Source organism: Rissa tridactyla, chromosome 1, assembly GCF_028500815.1.
Source record: "Rissa tridactyla isolate bRisTri1 chromosome 1, bRisTri1.patW.cur.20221130, whole genome shotgun sequence".
Classification (NCBI taxonomy): Eukaryota; Metazoa; Chordata; class Aves; order Charadriiformes; family Laridae; genus Rissa; species Rissa tridactyla.
The window spans coordinates 126600475-126622871 of NC_071466.1; the positions used below are offsets into that span (position 1 = coordinate 126600475).

Sequence of the window (22397 nt, forward strand, 5' to 3'; positions counted from 1 at the left end):
TAAACCCCATTTTAATAGTGGAAACATACCTGAATTTTTTGATAGGCTTTTATCATCATTAAATTATAAAAGCTTTCAATGAACGTCTGCTGCATCTGGGAAGGTTGGAGGGACTAACCTTCAGATTTCAGAGCCTGGGATGAGGAATCTGCTGACAGGGCTTTAAATAAGTCACAAAAGAACAGACTGTCTTGTGAACCTGAAATAGACTGTCAAGGGAAAACATCCTTGCCTACTCACTGGAAAAGCTCAGGATAAAAGCCTGATAATCACTGTGCAGCTGAGCAGCCCATTCAACTCCTTTGTGGAAAGTTAAGCTGGAATGTACGAAACGTGGGGGTTTTGGCTAGCTAAATCTGTATTTAATGATGGACCTATTGTATAGGTACCTACTGTGGGCTGGTTTACAATTGCCAGGAGGCTACTGTTCCCCTTTCTGGCAGTGCACAGTGGTAAGAATCTTACCCTGTATATATGAATGCCTGTAAAATGTATCTGTAGCTATTTATATAAAACGAGGAGGAGGTTGAAACAGTGCTGGTTATTTCTGAAAACTCTCCTGAAACAAATCATCTACGCTTTTGTCTAGATACTGTGTATCTGTCTGTCTAATACACAATTTATTTAAAATTGTTTTTCAGAAATAGCTGACATTCTAAAAACACTGCCTTCACTGAGGATGGAGCCGATGTCTTTTTTTGGAGCGACCATTTATCAGTGGTTTTAGTTGCAATTTGGTTATGTCATCTGAGACAGGATGTTTAGTTTCTGAAAGTACATATGTAAGGACAGAGAAGGAGAGGTACTTCAGTGGTGTAAGGAATTTTGTTATATACTTGGCAATATTTGTTTGAATTTTCTATGTAAACAACAAAGTAGGACTTCATGTAACAATTTACTTCTGAAACCTTCCTTTAAGTCATGGATTTCCATTAGGCTTGCCACCTTAGAAACAAAAAGAAAAGAAAAAGTGGTTAGCCATCCTGACTGGAGGTGATCTGCATTTTTAGTGAGTGCAACACTGACCTAATGAAAAAAGGCAAGTTAGCACATTTTTCTGACTTTTTTCTTTCTGAATTTTGAAGCTGAAAAAAAATAAAATCATTGACATAGAGGCTTAAAAACCATTAGTGAACAGCTTTGAAAAAAATTCCCTTACTTAAAGTTGTGGTGTCCCCCCAAGTCAGTTCTAGTACCAATTGAGCGTTACGGACAGTTTTATGACTGGTTTACATGGAACCCCAATTCTACCTACAGCATTCACTCTCTTTTCAGGAGTGTAATGAACCAAAGCATGGAACAATGAAGAACAACGCCATTGTCAGTCTCATACAGTCAACCTAACCTTCTGCTTTCTTCCTAATGTTACACATATATTTGTTCATCATCTGTTGGTTGTTTTTTTTTTTAATTTAGAAAATATTTCTGTCCTCTGACGTGGATGTACATAGAAAAGTGTATGAAAAATATATAAAGTTGATGTACAGATGGACTGCAATAAGAAAGTTCTTGCATTACAGACAGATTAGAGGTCTCTCCTCAGCAGATCTTTTCTGGAGATGGCTGAGACTCGACATATGTTTAGAGAATCCACTAAATAGTAGGTAAGCAAGTGATGATTTATACTACTTGAAATTATTGTGTAGTACTTCGGATATTTTTAATGAGATGGATTATTACATAAAGCAACAATAAAGACAAGAGCCTGGAAGACTGGAGCATTTTCTAAGACTCAGGAATGACTCAGAACAAAGGCTTTTGCTCTGTTCTTAGGTCTAACACTTACTAGATGTGCCACTTGACTTCTGTGTCATTTTAGTCATTACATAATGATAGGTAAGGTTTATCAATACCTAATTTCTGGAGTTCTCATAAAGTCTTAATAGATGTTCATTATGCAACAAGATGCTCTCAGGTAGGAAAGCCTATTGAAATGTTAAGTTTTTACAGCTAGAGGTAGTGAAAACTCAAGATTATTGACCCTTGGGAAATTATGAAATTCAGGAAAAAAAGGGTTTTGTTTCCACTTGGAAACAGAAAAAACCCTAGAACTTTCTGTACAACTGAAAACATTTTTTCCATTTTGAGGAAAAAAATTTGAGACATTTTATTTGTTTATTTGAAACACATCCCAGCTTCTCTGGGACTTCAGATCTAGGAGTTCTTCAGACTACTGCCAAGAATTTAAGGATAATTGTTATACCTTGGTATAGAGAGTGGATTTGGTAAACCATTATCATGCCACCTTGAGCAAGGGTTCTTTGGGCTTTCAGGCTCCTAACAAAGTCTGTGTATCCAGCATGCACTTGCTTCGGACCAATGCTATGATATCTGCTTCCCTGGTGTCAGAGACCCCAAAGCTTTTATAATCTGAAGTGGTGGGTTTTCAAAGTGCACCTCTCCAAGAGAATAATAGAACACATGAGCTGTTCTGGGGCCAGGCCACACACATCTCATCCATGATCTGCTGAGCCAGAAACAGATGCTTTGAAGAGTCGCTGTCTTCCCTGGTATCCCAATGTCAGGGGCAACAGAAGCTCTGAGAAACCAGATTTAAGGCACAGCTGTCAGCACTTCCCCTCTCCTTGCTGCAACATGTCCCACTGAGCTCCTGGTGCTGCGTGGCTGCTTCTTAAACTCTTGGTGCAGTCTTAACTTGAGGGAGTCTTGTGTAAGCCTCCTGGAGTCCTTGTGGAGTCTCTTGAGAGAGACTGGCCCTGTTTGGCCAGTAGGAAGGAACGAGGCAATGACTCAAGAAAAGCTCTTTGAAACTGCGACCTTTCTGTTGTGCATTTTTATCTTAGGGGATCAGAGTTTTCTTTGTTAGAAAAGATGTGTCAAGCTGTAATTACAGGTTTGGAGTAGTGCAGCTTCAAGTCAGTGTGCTGACCTCTGTTAGACTGACTTCAGGACAGCTCTGCCAGCGTCCCCCAGCTCAGCGGCAGGCCCTTGGCATTTATCTCTCCATCCTGAATTGTTGAAGAGTGTTGCTAGAGAACAGTTTCACACAGCTACTGAATTTCAGTGCTCGCTAATTCTTTGTGCATTTTTGTGGGAGAAGTAAGCTACTGCATTTACTTCATAAGCATTTGTGAGGATTCATTTGCTTGGAGATGCTTCAGGTGAAAGATGCTGTAGGTGCAAAATAACAGTAATAGAGGTCTATTGTACCAGAACTCATAGCAAAGGAATATTGTTATAACAAAATTCTTCAATTTATTGAACTCTGCTAAACAATGGGTAACATGAGAATATGAAGAAAAGCACTGACTGGCTTGAATTGAAAATGAGAGAGTAACAAGCTCATCTTAGCATTGATTATATAAATAAACATGGACAAGAGGCTTATCTGCTTCTAGCAAATAGCCGAAATAAATATTTCAAAATAAGACCTCTCTCTCTGCTCTGCAGAAAGCATCCTATTTATGTTGTTAGCTTTGCCTCTCCCTGATGCTCATCGTCTGGTTTAGAAGGGAGAGAGCATTATTTTTCCAGCCACCTGAGCTTAGCTGGGAAAGTGCATTACACTCACAAAGGAAGCACAGATTGAATTTCCAGCCTTGCATATACTATCCCACATTCTCAGCTGTATAAAGGATAAGGATTGTGAAGATTGCTATAGAAACACTATTGGCATCTTTACTGTTACAGCCCTTGGCTGCTTTTCATGTTAGTCACAAACTGGTGACCACAGAGACTGTCCGCCATGTGAAAAGTAATTTGGTTTTATAACTTGTCCTGGTTTGAGGAATATGGTGGTATTGAGATGATCTAGACTTAGAGGCCTAGAACTTCTTGTCGTCTCTCCACAGAGTGGTTCCAGCCTGAACACGTTCAAAACTAGCCTTCCTTCTCAGGATTTGCAGCAGTGTTTAATGGGTACCAGCAGAGGAGGCAGGAAGGGAGATTAATCTACACAATACAGATCTGCGCTATCGGAAGTGTGGGCTATGAAAGTGCCCAGAGGGGTTTATGAAGCATAGAAAAAGATGAATGATCAGCATCTCAGTTTGTCCAGAGAGTGACTGTGTGAGGAGGTCAGTTCTGGGCCTTGAGTTAGGTCTAGATCTTCCAGTGAGGTCCAAAAGTATTGGTGTGGATAGCTGTCCGTCAGCTGGCCAAAAGCAATTCCTTCATGGTGAACAGCCTTCCAGGTGCTTTCACAACTCCCTGTTGCTACTCATCGGCAAATGGTATGGTCATACCACTGTTATGGGAGTAGTACAGTCTTTCTAGCCTATTACCAGTCCCTCGGACATCAAATCCTATGTATCACAGCTTGCTAAGCAGAATTCGTCATTATTTCAGATGTAGATTGTTTAGTTTCAATTCTTAGGAAGGATTCTTTCTCATCACTAGCAGCAGTCCAAGATGTTTTGAAGTCCAAATCATTCATTATCAGCATGCACCACACTTGGATGCATGCTGTGTTTTCCTCATCACGTCACGTAAGGGATCTACTGTTGTTTCAGTGGAAAACTCCCCTGCTGAATAGTTAAAAAGCAGACCCATGCTTTTGATCAGACAAGGACCATTTGTGATTGTGTAAGTAAGGAGAATTTTGCTTACACTCAGCTAAGCAAGTAAAGTTAGCAGAGAATTGTCTCTGGCATAGTAATGGATTTTTAGAGACCCTGATGAAAGGACTGTGTGACCCTGCATCCCAGAGGAAGCACAGGAGACCCAGATAGTCTTAGTGTCTACCAAGTGCACACCCCTTCTTCCCCTAGCAAGGCTGAGCTTCACTAGCCATTTCAAGTGATGGAGTATGCCTGCAGGCATCCATTTGGGTGCTTGGACTGTCTTCTTGAAACCTTTTAATTTAAAATCTGTTCAACAAGTGTTTTCAGAATTAAGAACAGAAAGAGATTAAGCGGTTAAGGTTGTAATCTGTGAGTTTAAACTGCAGGAGTATGTCCATCAGCTAAGTTGAAAGTTAATAAGGTATCCATATTTTACACCAAAGAATCTGGCCTACAGTAAGGAGATACGTTTCTTTGCATGTCTGGAATGGGTTTATATCTGGGTTACAGTTAGCTCTGTAATTCTAGTTTACTTGATCTGAGGCCAGGAAAGAGAGATGGAACAATTCACGTAAAAATACAGTCTCATGCAGTATAATTTCATTCTTGGCAGTTCTTTTGCCTTCTTGTCTTACCTAGCTGTATGTGGAGAATCACTGACTCCTCTCTGACTCTACCACTTCACATTTGGAGACTTGGAAGGATGGCTCTGGCTGAAGGACACATGAATCTCACACGATGGTGGCTGCCTGTACCACCCAGGAGCAGAAGCAGAAAGGCAGTCATTCATACAGCGTTGAATAAATCCACAAGAGAACTTGGCAGAGAAAAGGAGCTAAAGGTTAGTTGACCTCAACAATCTCAAACTAATACACACCACCTTTCCAGCCCCCCATCAGATCTGAATCAGCTCTTCCGAAGTATGGAAGTGCTTTCCAATAACACACTTGAATGACAGTGAAAAGAATTCCCATGTGAATAATCAGCTAAAGCAATCATGATTTTGACCACTTAAAACTACTGGGCCAAATTCGGCAAGTCCTTCATCTGTATTCTGCTAAATGCCTGCTGGCATCAAAGGGAATAACTTTGCTTGAGTAAAAGGATAGTGATTGTATGGTGCTGTTGGACTGACTGAGTATTTCTGGAACTGTTTAGCACTCGACAGAGCACCAGCAACACTTGTCTGCCTGTCTGCCACAGGAATGAGCAAGAAGCCATGACTGGTGTTTGCCAAGTAAAAAAATCACACCAACTGAATAAGCAGAAGGACATTTTTTGTTCCCCAGAACCACAGCTGAACTGACAGACGAGAACTATAGAAACAAATAGGGCTGCATGATTCGTCCATAAAATCTACAGCTTAAAAAGAGGGTCTGGCAGAATTTTTAAGAATGCTAGGAGACTTGGAAGATGAATGGTTTTGCTGATGTTCACCGTACTCTAGAAAGCCTCCTCCAGGCTCCCTCCTTCAGTGCTGGCTGTGAGGGCTGCTCTGTTGGTGTCAAAAGCAAGGCCCAGATGACTGCAGATTGGTGGACGTAGCCAGACAGAAAGGGAGGCTTCATGAAGCCCTTAGAACTAACCTTGCTTGCTCCAGCTGAAGTACAGGATAGGGCTTCTTTTGTTTATCGCGAAACAGTGAGGGTAGACAGTGACTACTTCCATGGGGAATTTAATCTGAAATAATAGAAGGCAGGGGAGAAAAACTCACTAGAGCATGAGGCTGCACATACTGTGGTAATGCTCTGCTCCGAGTGTCTTTATCTGGTGGTGGGCTTAGACTGCATTAGAAGAGAATTACCCTCTGTTCTTTGACGCTCTTCTGTATATGAAGGGAGTTTATATTCCCCAGAGGATCTTAGTTCATTTAGCAGCTTCTTCGAATTTGTAAGGAAAATATTGTAGGTTAGTTGATTTGTTAAATATATTCTTTTAATTGACTCCCAGAACTGCAAGCTTCCTAGGTTTAAGGGTATCTTTTCTTCTTTGTTTACTGAGTTGTCTAAGGGATGAGCTAATTATATTACAGCAAGTTCAAAGCAGCCATGTGTATGCCCTGGGCAGCTGTTAAACATTTACTGAAAGGTATAACAGGTGGCTAGGTGGTAGGTGGTCATAAATAATCCTTGCCTGTATTAAGTTAGGACTCAAACATGCAGCTAAATTGTGTCCTCTCTCTCCTCTCCCTGCTCTTGTATGAAGATGATGTCTGTGTTTTTTACTGAGGACAGTGCCTGGCACTGAACACTGAAGCAAGCTGCTCCGTGCAAGATAATTTCCACAGTTGTTATCTGAGTAAAAATGAGGTTGTTGGACCTTCCCCCAAACACCCTCATGCAACAATTGCTTTGTTCATTGTGGCTTCCCTATTTTATGTATTTTCCCCTCCATTAGCCCCCTTTCGCCAGCCCACCACTTTGTCATATGTGTAAATGTCAAGTGGCTTTAAAAATGAATCAGAACATTATTTCTGCCACCCTCAGATATCTGATCACCTCCATCTCTGTACTAGCCCTCTAAAATGCTCTCTGTAATTACTCGGTATGGGCTAAGTTGGACTAATTTAGTAACAGATAAGCATAAAGTGAATTACTGGAACTTATTCGGTTCCTCAGCCAGATTTCAGACTTCTCACATCTTTTTCCTTAGTTGTAACAGCTAATATGTTTAGTGCCTCATCCCACACCCTGTTAGCATCAATGCCAGGATTTGGGATGGTTTGCAAGAGTACTCATTCCTCATTTGCTCTCAAATTAGGCCAAAATGCAAATTTTATAAAAACAAACTCAATTCATTTTCCAGGAAATTAATCTTTGTGATTTTTTTTATTTTCAAGCTTTGAAATATATTTTAAAACTAAACATGATATTGTATAGCCATATAAAAATTATAATTTTTAAAATTTACATGTAAATATAATTTTAAAATTTAAATTTAAATATGAAATACAAATATAGACAGTTAAAACAGTTAAACTTTTCAGGATTTTTGTGGGATTTGCTGTTTGTGTTCTCAATCCAATAATTTGCCAAGGTAAACATGAATTTGCAAAATGTTTTGGTCTACCTGAGACTTATTTTTTTAAATTTCAGCTAAGTCTCAACCACGAAATGTCATCTTGAGCTGCACGAGCAGGATTCTTTACTGGAGTGAAATAATATAATGCTGTGGCTTCAAGGAGCTGTTTTGGCTTATTCAGTGAGCATTGATTTACTCAAAGGGCTCTGGAGGCTCAGAGAACTCAAATCCCTTCTTTCCATCTAACTAGCAATGGCCAGTATGATATATACATTCCCCTATCACATGATGTAGTTACAGCTGGATGGCTATTAACCTCATATAGTAGTTAATTCCCAGAAAGTACAAGCAGCAATGTAAGGTTGAATGGAGCCTGTGTTTGTTCAGAGACTTTCTTGCTGCCTAATGAGTAGCAGTTTCAAGTAGCAGCCTTCCAGTACCTAAAGAGGGGCCTACAGGAAGGATGGGAAGGGACTCTTTATCAGGGAGTGTAATGGTAGGACAAGGGGTAACGGTTTCAAACTGAAAGAGAATAGATTTAGATTGGATATTAGGAAGAAATTCTTTACTGAGAGGGCGGTGAGGGAGTGGAACAGGTTGCCCAGGGAAGCTGTGGATGCCCCATCCCTGGAAGTGTTCAAGGCCAGGCTGGATGGGGCTTTGAGCAGCCTGGTCTAGTGGGAGGTGCCCCTGCCCATGGCAGGGGGTTGGAACTAGGTGATCTTTAAGGTCCCTTCCAACCCGAACCATTCTATGAGTATATGATTCTATATGTAGTTCAAGGTTCCTTGCTGTATTTGCTGCCATGTTTAGTCACCTGCTGTAGGTTTGCACTGTCGCTGATGAGTGGGTTTAGGAGTGACTGTGGCTCCGAGAGTGCCTTTGGGAGTCCCATCTGGGGCTGGGAGAGAGAGTGGGCTTGGGAGTGAATGTAGCTTTATGAATGCATTTGGAAGATGATGTGATCTTGGGAGGAGAATCAGGAGTGGGCATGGTCTTTGGACAAAATGCAGTCCTTGGTGTTCTCTTGGAGGTTGTTTTTGGACTGACTTTGCCTTAGAGTTTGGGAACTTTTCTTGCCTTTTGTGTGTGTTAGGACTCGCACTTGTAGCTCTGCTGGAATATATTTTTTTTGACCTGTTTTTCATCTGATATTTCCATGGCATCTTGCACCCACTGGAGGCCAGTCCTCACATAGATCTTGCGGTGTGTTGTGGTAAGGAACCTGCAGAAGAGAAGGAAAGCCAGGCAGCCATTACACTTCTGGCTTCTAACCCAAGATTCACTGTAAAGGTTTTAATGAGGCCTTTTAGATTTATTTCTCATCACATATTCCATACAAAACCAGACAGCAATACCAACTGTTCATACATTGCATGTGAATATTATTTATATATATACTCATACTATATATAATTATACTCATGTGCAATGTATGAACAGTTGGTGTTGCTGCCTGCAACTGTGAACTGCTCTGGGGAGTCTCATATACAGCAGATAGCTGGTGAACAGCTGGTGAAAGAGTTACTAAGCTAAAGGATAAAGGTACCTGGCAAAAAGCATCAACCATGCTTAGAAAATAGGTATGTTTGTAGAGCAGCACTAAGTACCACTAGTGGGAGCATGTCAAAATGTTCTCCAAGGGTAGATCAATGATTACATAGGATGAGAACTGCTTCCTTTTTCTCCAAGTGTATAAACCACAGTGGTTTTATTTTAGGTGCTAACTTCCAGTACTGTACAGCAGCCGTAAATTCTGTATGCACAGCAGCTCCAAAAATTAAGGTTAATTTGTCTTAAGGTAGGCATCCAAAAATAGAAGCCACCCCCTCCTCCCCCGGTATGCGGTTTTGAAAAGAATGAACTGTAAGTGTCAAAAAGCCAACAGCTTTGTAGTGACTGCTAGAGAAGTGATGGTGATCCCAGCCATTATTCCTCTCTTCCCCATACAAGTGTGTTCTGCAGAATGAATGTGCTGAGGATTTACTGTGATGGAGATGACAGCCTAAAAGTCCGGGCAGCTCTTACCAAGAAGCTTGTAGTTATCTGTGAGCATGTTCTCAACTCATGCTGCAGGAACCAGCCTTCTAAGAAAAAACGTGAAATGCTATGAGCACGAAGGTCCACACCTATAATACCCTTTATCTCCTTTTTAGCACCTGTGATTAATTTTACTGATCTTTTTTTGCCTTTTCTCCCTCTGTCTGCCTCCCACACTCCTTTGCCACTATTATTCCTGCCTGTTGTTCCCTCTCCATTTCTTCTTTTCATGACAGGACCAGTCTATCTCTCGTCTTTTTACTCCTTGGAATACTTTTGCAATTCTAAAAGCCTTTAACACTGCCTATCTGGAAAACATCAAACTCACCTTGCAACCAAAAGCAAATTCCTTGAAAAGTTTCCTTACAACATGGTCTCAAAGCCATGGGGTTTTGTGTCTTTTTCCACTTTGTTTTTGGCAAAATCTCTCTTCTTTAGCATGTTAGTCAACAGAACTATTAGCTACCTTGGCTACTCCTATAAGCCTTGTCACGTCTGCATATCCCTTGTACTTAACAAAAAAAATCCCAGGGTATTTTTCCACAGACTTTCTGCTCCATGTCTCTCTCCCCACATGGAAATGTTTTATAGCAAATTATCCCTTGCAGAAAACACAAGTACCTAGCTCCGAAAAGCCACTAACAGTGCTGCAAACAAGGAAGACCAGATATAGAACTACTCTTCATGAAATTGCTGAGAATAAGCAGCAGCGAAAACAGTGGCAGTAACCTCAGGGTGTGCATGGGTCACTTCACAAAAAAGTTAGAGGCATCCTTGGTTTTGACTTTCCCTTGTATTGTGAATGTGTATTTTTTGTGCTTTAATCTTTGTATTTTGATGGGTTTGCATGAGGGTATATCTGATTGGTTTGTGGCTGTGATTTTTGCACTCTCAAGTCTATGCAAAATTTTTTCTTCCGTTTGTAATTATGCACACCATATGAGAGCTTCAGCAGCAGGCACCACCTGTGGATTAAGGGCTACATCACATCACCACTGTAAATAACAGTGGTCTTAAGGTCTTAACTGTACAAAGTCAGGAATTCATTCAGTATATAAATCCCTTGTACCCCTTTGTCTTGAATGCTGTTTTTGTTTCCTTTAGCCTCACATCTGTAACATATTTATCAGCAAGATAAGAACACAACAAAAAGGTAAGATACATTGTTAGAGAGTTGACGGACTGATAGATGAGGATACTGGAAGATTAGGTCTATATAGAGTAGAGAAGGGCAAACAAGATGAAATACAAGTATGCACAGCAAAAAGGGAAAGACTGTTTCTGAAATTGACTCAGGAATCTTCATAAAATGTCATGAACCCAGGCAGCTCATTGCCATAAGGCATCAGTGAGATATTACCTATATATATGGCTTCAAGATTTCATAGTTACAGGAGAGCGAATAAGAGATTTCTAAGGCACAGAAACTCTCCTTGCATTAAGATGGAAGCCCACCACTAAGTTGACTCTCCCATGTAGGTTAAGTTATGCTGTAACTGCCTTCAACAGGGTTTCTTGCTGGTTTGATCGCATGAATCAACTCTGTCTGAGAATGAATCCTGAACGCATCAGACTGCATGTACGATGTGGTTCAGAATTCCTATCTTCCTGTTGGCTTGCAAATTTGCATCTCACTTTGTGCACAGTGAAGATACCAAGCTGAAAGATGACTGGAATAGCTGTGGTATGGAGTTTCATTGCTGGTGGCTTCTGTGTCAAGGCAGAGAAGAAAGTGAATAACGTGAGTTAATGGAGTTTATGTACTGTTGTTCAGTTGTCAGGTCCTGGTTTTGTCAAAAAAGGTAGTGGAGTAGTGGGAAGGGGTTACATAAGTAGAAAATTTTAATTCTGGTGACAGAGAACCACCTCTTTCCTGTCCAGTTTTCTCTTAGTAGCTCCCCTGTGAAGGCCTTTCCTGCTCAGACCCTGTTGTGGCTGAAGTTCTCTGAATTAAGTTTTGGTTTAGCCTGGTTTAATTTAGCTACTTTTCTGCTGCATTATGCTGTCTGTGTTTCGAACATTGTATGTAAAGAGGCCCACAGAAGGAAAGAATGACACTCTCTGACCAACAGACCACTGACAAAGAGAACATGTGTCAAAGAAAAGCTAGTTTTGTTAATGGAAATCGGAACGATGTGCATAGTGGCTGTGTAAGTCGGCGGTTACTGTCAGTGGTATCTTTAGAAGCAACTCTGCACGGGGTACCACATGTCCCTTCTGTGGGGGGAAACTTGTTGAAAGTTTAATGCTTTCTCCTGGCCTCCAGGGAGCCTGGGCTGATACCACAAAGTGCTTGAGCTGGCTGAGGGAAAGCACAGAAGATGTGCTCTCACAGGCAGAACGTAACCATCGCCACAAGTCACCTTGTGAATCATGCTTTTGCATAGGGGCTCTGTTAGGCAGTGTCATGGTTTGGGCCACAGGGAAGTGTGTGGGGCTTCAAAGCAAAACACAGGTTTTAGAGAGTTTGCAAATATGTTCATGTAATTCCAGACTGTCAGCTGAAGTCCTGAGATCTCTTAAACAATTTTTGATATGGAAAAAAAATCACCCAGCTCTAGTTCTACGAAAATCTTTAGCTGTAACCTCAAAGCTTCTTCCAGGATTTTATCTGAGTGATAACTGTTTCTTATGGCTGTAGTTTTAAAGACTGAATTTAGACATTCTTGGAACTTTGCGTTCACTGCAAGTAGTCACAATAGGGAGGAATCAACCAGTTTGAGTTTAAAAAGTTAAGTTTACTCCAGCTATTTTTCTCCGACTGGATGATTTTTCATTTAAAAAGTTAAATCTGAGTCCATAAAACATATGCCTTTGAGTAAGTTTTTTATATTCATATTACTAATTTTATCCAGTAAGTAGTTACCACTCCACTTTTTTCTACTGTAGTAAAAATTTAGAAATGGAGATCTGCAGTATTTTGCCAATTTAGTTGCTTAACTCGATTGGCATCATTACAGCAGATCCTTCTGAGCAGACAAGGTCTCCCTCATGAGAGATGTTCATGCTAGAAGGCCTTAATACACCAAACCTGAACTGGTCAGCACCTCATAAAAAGCACCCCAAGGATATTATCAGGTGAATTGGCAACTCATAGCATGGCAATTCAGGGTTTGTTTATAGGCAGGGTTAGGATGAGCCTGGAGGTAGGTTGGAGCCCTAACAGAGCCATTTTCTTCTCACACTGCACAGAGAGGCATTACGCAATTATCACTTGAATTTTTTGTGTGTGTCAGTGTTGTCCCACTGGGGAATACCAGGGTAACCCTCTAATGGTCTTGGAGCAGTGGGCATGTTGGAACTAGCACCATGGTGGACATTAGACAGCAGACGGTAGGAAACAAGCATGTATTTTCTGCACTGAGAAGCCTGTAGAAGCCTTGTCTTGCACACGTGTTCACATGAATGCACAAACACATGAGTACAGAGATAAAAGCACCCTTCCTGTCACTCTGTCTAGCGCCAGTCTTTCAGGGAGACCCCAAGTCCTAGTGCTTACTCTTACAACAAGCACTTCTTCACCTAATGGTTCTTGAGGAAACTGTAACCTCAGCATGGGACTAAAAGGCTCAGAAACCCAGAGGCAACAAAAAAGTTATCATCAGATTTGTTTCAGGTATTATGATTTCTAAATAGCTTTTGAGGTAGTTTTTTTCTTCAGTTTTTAAGGGCTTAATGCAAGAAATATTCAATATGATACATAATAATCAGCGCAAACCAAGTGAGAAACACTGCACAAAAATGAGCAATTAGGTCATTAGTAGAGCAGGACATGAGCTTGTATTTTTGGAGTGCTTTTCTTGTGTCTTGTGACAGGACCAGCCTCTTTCTTTGCATAACGAACATGTAATAATTTGGTCTGGACTCTTATTCTAAGCCACAGCTGGATAGGAAGGAAAACCAAAACTTCTCCAGGAAAGGGCTTGCTGTGCAACCCCATTTTCTGTGTTATCTTTAAAGGGGCAATAAGCAGGCCTTGAACCAGCACGTGCTCTGGAAATATCTCAGATGAGCCTCACAAAGTTGGAAGGTTGATTTAAATTGCAATCCCATACTTGGTTTTGGGATTGCTACTTACTGTTTCATACAACAGGCGTCTCAAACTCCCTGGAGAACAGGTGCTGCAAAGTGTGTCCATGGTTTGCTCTGATCATTTTCTGGATGAGGTCTTTTATGGGCTGATGTATCCCATTTCTAATGATGGTGAAATTATTAGCAGAAGAGGGTTTTTTGCAATACTTACTTTCCTGTTGTGAATGCAGAAACACACGGGCAGATTGAACAAATTTGGAAACACTAGTTTTTGTCAGTCTGAACATGCTGGTTCAGTTACTTTAATGTTTCCTAGGCTAGAGGGTGAGAAAGATGAGGCGAAATAGGTTTTCTTTCCTGCTTTAGCATTATCTCTTTGTTGCACAGTTTCCCCTCTCTCTGCAGCCTTTAACTGTCAGGTGAAGTGGGGGGAAGATAAACCATGGCATGACAGCAGAATATTTTTTAAATCTTCTGGGCAGCCTCTGTAGAAGTTGTCCTGGCAGGTCTGTTCCCTTCTCTCAGATCTCCTAACTAAAATACAAGTTGTGGGTGGATAGCATGGGGTAAGAAATGGCAGACAGAAATAGCTCTCAGCATTAGTAAGTGCACAGGCATTGTGGCAGGCAGTAAGGCGAGTCCGAAGGGTGCCCTCAGAGCAGGTCAGGTATTGCTGCAGGAAGGGCAGAGAGAGTGATGCGCTCACGGGGGCGTGCAGCAGCGGTGGTGCTGATGGCAGAGCATATAGCGTAGAGCTATATACAATTTTATCATGCTGTCCAAGTCAAATGCCCAGCTAAAATTCGTGTTATAAATTACACTGACACTTACAACGTAGTAATTTCAGATGTTTTCAATTTGTTGCTTCCTAAAAATTTGCTACTGGAAGAGTATAGCTTGGGGCTTCCAGGTTTATGGCCCATCTTTTAAGCTTCTGTTTCCCCACAGTGACGAGAAATTTATCCTAGTGCACGTGCCACAGAACAGAGGGAGCAAGTGAGCTGCTAAAAGACTGTGACTTATTAAGGACTAAACGGCAGCTACCTCATACCACTTTTTCCTGAAACAACTCCCTGTCACTCCATCCCTATTTGCTACCCCCCTACTTTTCCCCTCACCTTTTCCTGTACTGGCTTGCCATAGAATTTGAATTAGCATCTTCTGTAGCAAACCCCAATAATTTGGATTAAGTAATCAATTAATTTTCAATTTAAAATATAAGGTTTAGCTTTCTAAAATCCATGTGGTGCATTGTTCCACAGGGACGAGAGAAGGAAATATTTGTATTTGCTGAATTAGCATGCCTTACTTGTCATGTCATGTACCGATATTTGGCAAAACAGCATCACCAATACATTAATATTTGTACACAGATACACAGTTCCTCCTCCCTTTTCTTCTTCCCATGTGGAGTCTTGAGCAATCTGTTAAAATAGGTGATCAGCTGATGAAAACCTCCAGCGTAAAGCAAAGCACAAATGTAGTCAGAAAGCATGTAAAAAACCAATCAAGGAATATCCCAGCTCATTGCTGGGGGTTAGGGATTGAATGTCATAGTTATGGTTTCTGGGAAAGCTGATTGTCATTGTAAACCCTTAACTTTCCAGTTCCTTAATCATAAGTAAGCAGTGAAAAGAATACAGCTGCAGCTACGCAAAGTTGTTCCCCAGGAAGTATACTTTTTTTATGCAAAATGAGAGCATGCTCGAAGGGGTAGGTAGTTGTCCTGTCCATCTCTGTTGAAGTTAGTGAAGCTGTGAATATTTACACAGGTTGAGGGTTTGCCCACTGTGCTCTCTGATGTTTTTCCCCTGTGCTAAAGATCTGACCACAGCGCATCTCTTCAGCCCCTTTGGAAACTGTGCGACTGGTGTGCAACAGAAGAGAAATGGTTGACTTCTTTCAAAAATTGCTGCTCCCCGGTCTGCCAGGTGTATTTGGAGAGTCCTTTCTGGTGAAGTGGTGCACAGATGTTACAAGGAAATCAGTGTTCATATTACAGGCTGCAGTCTAGCAGAGAATGAGCCAGAAGGGAAGCAGTCACTGTGAGCCCCCTGCTCCCTACCTCACTTGGAGAAGAAATGGTGGGCAGCCAGGCAGGACATCAGTGCAATCTCTGCCCCAGATCTTCAAACATACCTTGGAGCCTAACTTCCTGTTTTTCTAAGCGAGATGTTTCCTAAAGATGTTGGAGAGACCAAGACTATGGTTCTTCCTTGCCTCCAACACAACAGCAGCACTCTAGTTCTTCATTTTGCACTTTCCTTTTGTGTGTGTGTGTGAAAAGGAAGTTTAATTGTATTTTCCATTCTTTCTAAAGCATTTTGAGAGCCTCAGGGGAAAGTGCTAGGCAGGAGCAGTGTCATTACTGATAAGGTTCCAGATTATATGCAGCTAGAGATGACAAAAATAGCACACAACTGGGACCACAGCAAGGACTGGAGTAACAAATGGTCAGGGAAAGACAAGGGGATGGACAGGGAAATCCCTGGGGTTTAATGGCTGGAAAGGAAAAGATGTTGAGAGCACTGATCAGCCATAGTAATTAACTCCCAAGAAGTGCACAAGGATCATTACAGGTCTTGCAAGGTATAACAAACAAGATGTAATTATTAAGTAGGATGATTCACTCTTAAAAACGATTATTAATCATGCTATGAACTGTGACGAAGATGAGCAGATATAAAATATTAATTGCTGTATGATGATTAATTAATATATCCTCAGGTTGTGATAGTCCTAATTAAAAATAAAAATTATATTCACTTCAGCAAGATTAATTCCAGGATAAGATACTACTGAGTATGAACAAAGGTATTAAAATTCTGCCCAACAAAAGCATGTTAGTTAGTTCTGGTCCTGGATGAATTTGATTCGTGAGTGGAAGCTGGTGATATTCATCTTAGAGAGCGTACCATAAAAATGCTTTTATAGGTGACCTGGTTTTGTAGTCTGCTGATAGTCTGATGATGCTGAAGGAAACAGAAGTGTTTTGGTTGTCTATAGTATGAGGGACCGAGGCCTTGAGATCAGTGTTTCAAAATCAAATGAACACCAATTTATATATTGCTGTACTCCAGAAACGTCTTATCTCAATATTTCTTTCTACCTATAAAGCTCTTCTTATCAAGTTTGTAGCAACAACTATTTTTTTTCTAGTGTAGCTGATAACAAGAACTTCAGTCAGGAAGCATCACTCCGTATAATGGAGGCTCAGTAGCTTGCCTTGGCTCCGTTCTGTAGTATCATACATATAGTCATCCTTCTCTTCCCTGCCTCAGCAGTAGCACTCCTTTAAAACCTGTCCTGGAGAGTGAAAACTAAATGCATTTCCCTACATAGGACTGAGATATGACAAAATGTGAGCCCCAAATTCTATCTGCAGACTTGACCAGAGCAGGGAACTGTAGAGAATGGCTTTTAGAGTAACGTGATCTTATTTCTATACTGTAGTTGGGAAGTGCTGTAGGATCACGTATATCACTAAGAGGTTATTTGTGACGAAAAGCCCGTAGTTTAGCAGCAGTGCAGGCTACATACAGGCTGTAGTACGAGAGGAAGTTTATTGCTGGAGCACCTCTGCCTATACCTCTCCTTCACCCCTCAAGCTCCTCAAAGGCCAATTTTCTCTCTCTGCCCAGAGCAATTCCGTGTCTGCTTCTGATAATGTTGGGACCATCCTAGGGTTGTATGAAGTCTGACTTTTAAGTACCCAAACTTTTGAAGAGGTATTGTCTGAAATATGGACTTTACAGTTAAAATATGGTATAGAAAGCTCTGAATCAGATTGCTTTTGAACAATTTGAGTCATGAGTTGGCAGTAGTGTCAGCTCTAGCTGGCTTGCCCAAAAGTTCTCAGATTTGTGCTGTCATCTTGGTACCCATTTCAGCAGTCTCCATCTGCATTACAAACAAGCAGACAAACGTACCATTTGATTCCACGTTTGTAGTAACTTTATTAAAATTCAAAACCTTCTGTTAGTAGAATTTATCAATTTTAAAAATGTAAGATGTATATGTATACGTAGTTCTCTAGGGCAGGGAGTTCCTATGAATTTGTGAAATACAGATTCCAGACATGGTTTGTTCTTGCTTATTCAAAAGAAAAGCAAAGGAAAAAGTAAAACAATTGTTTCAGGTTTGTCTCACATGAGGGTGAAACTGAAGGAACTTCATAGAAGTTGGTGAGTAGAATAAGTCTTCCCCAGTACAAGGCTGAATAGGGTTACATTCATAGCGTTACCCTGAATTACTCCAGGTCTTCCCTTGGTGAGAGTATCCATACATCATCGTGGACTGAGCTAATAGTGCAATACTGCGTTTAGTAATAGAAAACCCAAGGATCTTCTTCTGAATATTGCACTGATCAGGTGACAGCCTGAAGCATGCGATTATTTACTTATAGATTATATGAGTATGAGTAACTATTAAATGATATAGCACCTTCTCAAACGCAGCACTCAATGCAGAACATTCAGACCTCCATCAGGATGGAGGTCTACACTCATCCAGCTCTGTGGGAGATCATCATCTTCCCTACAGCATTGAAACTATCTGGCATTCACCCTTAAATACCATACTGGTCGGGACAGCAAGGATGAGAAGATATCTACATTCAGTTATAAATAAATATTGGCAAGCATTTCAGAAAATAAACAGTATAACATAGTCCAGGTATAAAACAAAGAAGTCAGCAGACATTCAACTAGTGATGTACAGATTCTGATGAGTTTGTGTTTGTTCAGAGGTTTTATTGCCAATTAATAAATAGGAATGAAAAGCAGATACTAAGATTTTCTTCCCTGTTATGTGCAGCACTGATGATGATTCCATTTAGTTGGCCTTAGATGCTCGCCTAGAACAGGATTATTTGTGTTTGGTGGTACGTTTTTGGTCTATTTTCTTTATAGCAGACTGCACCCATTTCTGATCAGGGCTTACACAGATCTTGATACCTTTTGTGGTGATAAACCTGTAGGAAGAAAGAAAGCAAACCAGGTGGCCATTAAATTCCAGTCTCCAAACCCAGGTTTACTGTTCTTGGTTTTTATGCAGAACATGAGGAACTATGTGGTAAAACCATATCACATGCCAGAGTTTGTAGTTGTTACTTAGCAATAACAGTACTTAGCACCTAGCAACATTAGTTCCCTATTTATGGCATAGGCATGTATGTAACATACATGGTCATGTGCACATATACCGACATTTTAAAAAAGGAGCATACGTGATATTCTGTTTTTATATGAAATCATGATGCACATTTACCTTCCAGGAGCAGATCCCAGATTTGATAACAATGCACGCTCACAAGATCAAAAGACCAAACACAGCTCCTAGCAGGAGTCAAGAGTTACCCCAAACTCTTCCACATGATCTTTCCCCTTGGCTCAATTCAGTGCAATGGGTTTCTGACAGCGCCACCCTGACCCCTTGATGAGCTTTCCCCCGACTTTCTGGGCACAAAAGATCTGGCTGTTCAGTGAGATTTCTGCCAACGTTTGTGAGCAGTGTATATCTCCCAGCTCTTTGAGGAACACCCTTTTCCCCTCACTCCCTCAGCTGCCAGGTGACTAATTCATGGGGAAACTGGAAGGGTGGCCTGAACTAGATAGATTTAGTGAGTTGAACCACGAAGTGTCGTCTGATGCCCATTCCCTTTTTGATGGTAGCATGTTTGCGTAGATGAGTCTGGAGGTGAACTGTGCACCGGATACTTACATGATGGCATTTACTGGAACTTTTTGCTTTTCATAGCTGACAAGGTTTCGGATGTTCAGTTGCTGTGTAGACAGGCTTACACAACTGTATTTGCGCATGGGCTGACTTCCAACGCTTCCTAGAAGGGTTAAAAATAGATAAATGTCAAAGGCAGTCAATGCTATATTCATATTTAGCCATAATTACTTAATAAATTATGAATTCCAGAAGATTCCCAGTTATGGTTAGAACGTGAGTGTCTTATGATGTACAGCCACAATACCAGTTACACAAGAGAGTTTAAAGGATTTTTTGTCATGCATCCTACCATCTCTGAAGTCTTCTTGCTATTTCAGTTAAGACACTAATCTTCACCCGTTCTCCTGAACAATTATATAATCATTCTGCCCCTAGGGAGTCACTGCTCCATAGCAGAAAAGGTATTTGGCACCATTCATAATTAGGTCTGTATCATCTGCAAATAAGTGTCCATATGGCACCTTTACTGGGTGGTTTTCCAAATGCCCTCTGAATGCGGATCAGTAATTACCCCTACTTTCCAGTTGAAGGAAAAGAAAGGAAGGCTAATTGACTAACACTGGATATCCAGAACTACCATTAAAAAAAACTGTTGAAAGGAAGGGAGGTATATCTGCCAGAAGACTAAGTACTTGTATGCTCTTGCTATAAGTCTGGTTTCATAGGCAGTGGAGTGCTACTTAGTCCTCTCTTTCCTCCAACATTTTCATGCATTTCAGGGAAATGCACTGGTGATTAATAAAGAGGATCGCAATATTGGTGTAACATTCTTCAGGCAGTTGTTACCTTACAAGATGATAACTAAAAATGGGGGCTCATTTAAGTGAGATAGAGTATATGTATACATTACTGGAAGCTTCCACTTGCTAGTTTCTGGTTTTCTCCCACCCTTCAAAGACAGATTGGGTAAAGCATGAGGGGGACAAACAGAACACTGCTGTATTCCGAGATTTCTTTTTAAAGACTTCATAGAGAAATTGACTTGAGAAAGGTCCAAGAGCTGTTCAGGTACAATTTGCTAAATATAAAACCTGCTTCACATAATCTCATTATCTGTGAGGTTTTCTTTGTTTGAAATAATTGGAATAACTGAGACAAACATGCTTCAGCTTTTGGAGAAGCTGTAGCATAGCCAGTGTCTGGGTACTGGCAGAGTAACGAGTTCTTGAGATTTTGTTTGCCTGAAGGAATATCTCTTCTGATCTTGCTTTAGTCACAAGTAACGCGGTGTAATTTTTGATGATTCGTTACAAATATGTATCTTACTGCCTCACTCCGATTGGTTTTCAAAATGTGGAATTAAAGAGCTCAAAGATAGTCAAGCAATCCTTACTAGTCCTGGAAATATTCTCTCTACTAGTAAACTACCTTGAGGGAATGCATGCAGGGAGTACCAGAAGAGCTCCTCTAAAAAAACCAAGCTGCTCTGCACCTCTAACTACTTTTTTTTTTTCCCTGGTGTTTTTTTTTTTTATTCTCATTCTTCTTTCTAATGCTTTTTCTATCCATTGCACACCACCTCAGTGTGCTTTTTCAGACTTGGTGACATTTATGGCAAAGTATACAACCTGGAGAATGCAGTAATGAACTGGCAGTCTGTGATACGAAGCCACATGTTGCCAAGATGAACAGCAGTAGCATTAATCAACGTATGAGAATGTAGTATGATCTAGCTCTGGGAGCACTAGGTCAACGTACTCAGTGTCTAGCTACATAATCTTGTGAATGCTTAGCAGGTCTCAGTTTGGTTTTGGTGTGGTTTTGTGAAGATGCCTTTTCTGTGTGTTTCTCTTTGCATACTTTTGCGGGTTTGCATAGGGCTTGCATATGAGTGTTTTCTGTGATTTTTATGTGCTTGTTTGCGTGAATCTGATTGTGTATAAGAAGACGTGTGCTTATGTGTGTATGTTCATGGTTTTGCATGATACATGTAGTCTAATAAAAAAGTCACAGACCTAAACATCACTGTAGACAAACTTATTTAAAGCATGGCTAATAAACGTGCTCATCTCAGTGCTCACAGACATTCTCAAACAAGATGTTAGATTGTATGAAATCAGGAAAAGAGAGAAGACATTGTATAAATCCATTGCTCTCCTTTGCAGTTTTTGTTCATAGCTTGCCTGTCCATACCAAAATATTTGGCTAGAAACAAGCAAATAGGCAATATGCGGTACAAAACTGGAAGAACTTTTTAAAATAGAGACACTAGAGAGATTAAGGCTATATAGTTAGAGAAAGACAAATAAAAAATAATATAATAAAAATACGTATAAAAGTAGCATAACTAGCAAAAGAAAAGAAATTCATCTTGTTCAAGAAATATTTTTCATAAAATGTTATTAACCTATAGAACTCATTGCTGTATGGCATCAGTGAGATTAAAAGACATTATGTCTTCAAGATTTCATGATTTTAAGAGAGCGAATAATGCACAGAAACCCTTTTAAGTGCTCTAAGGCACAGAAAGTCTCCTTGCATTAAGGCAGAAGCCAACCACTAATTGATAGGACATCAGACAGAATCTCCCATAAAGCTGCCTTTCTTGCAATTCTGATCTGGATTTCTTGCAAGTTTTATCTTATGAATCAGCTCCGGCTGAGAGTGAATCCTGCTCATCAGACCACTGGTGCAATGTGGAGCAATTACTGTCTTCCTCTTGGGTTGTAAACTTACCTTTCACCATGTGCACAGTGAAGATGCCAAGCCAGAGGATGATGAGGATAGCTGCAGCGTGGAGTTTCATTGCTGGTGGCTTCTTTGTCAAGGCAGAGAAGAAAGTGGCTATTGTCAGCCCTCTTTCACAGAGTTTATATATTGTCATTCAGTGGTCAGTTCTTGTGTTCACTTTTGGGGCGTCATGGGGGGGCTGACTATAAGTGGAAAAAATTCAGTGGCAGTACTTTTTCTGGTGACAGAGAACCACCTCCTTTCCCCCCCCCGTCCTTCGCTAGCCCCCCTGTGAAGGCTTTTCCTGCTCAAACCCTGCTGTGGTTGCACTTGCTTCTGTGTTGCGAGTAGGGTTTATTTCAAGATGCAAAA

General features: G+C 40.7%; 1 protein-coding gene across 1 annotated transcript; it reads right to left on the reverse strand.

Moving 5' to 3' along the window:
* Positions 1-17559: 17559 nt before the first annotated feature.
* Positions 17560-22190, reverse strand: LOC128911813 (lymphotactin-like). The gene is made up of 3 exons (XM_054207279.1): positions 22032-22190; positions 19338-19455; positions 17560-18588 (listed from the first exon to the last, which is right to left on the reverse strand). The coding sequence occupies exons 1-3, from the start codon at positions 22177-22179 to the stop codon at positions 18483-18485; spliced, it is 372 nt and encodes a 123-aa protein (XP_054063254.1). The 5' UTR covers positions 22180-22190; the 3' UTR covers positions 17560-18482.
* Positions 22191-22397: the final 207 nt, after the last annotated feature.

Coding starts and splice junctions, on each gene's coding strand:
- LOC128911813 (XM_054207279.1), bottom strand. CDS start 22,179: ATGACAATATATAAACTCTGTGAAAGAGGGCTGACAATAGCCACTTTC. Junction 19,456..22,031: donor CACTGTGCACATGGTGAAAG/GTAAGTTTACAA, acceptor TAACCCTTCTAG/GAAGCGTTGGAAGTCAGCCC. Junction 18,589..19,337: donor GTTCCAGTAAATGCCATCAT/GTAAGTATCCGG, acceptor TTCTTCCTACAG/GTTTATCACCACAAAAGGTA.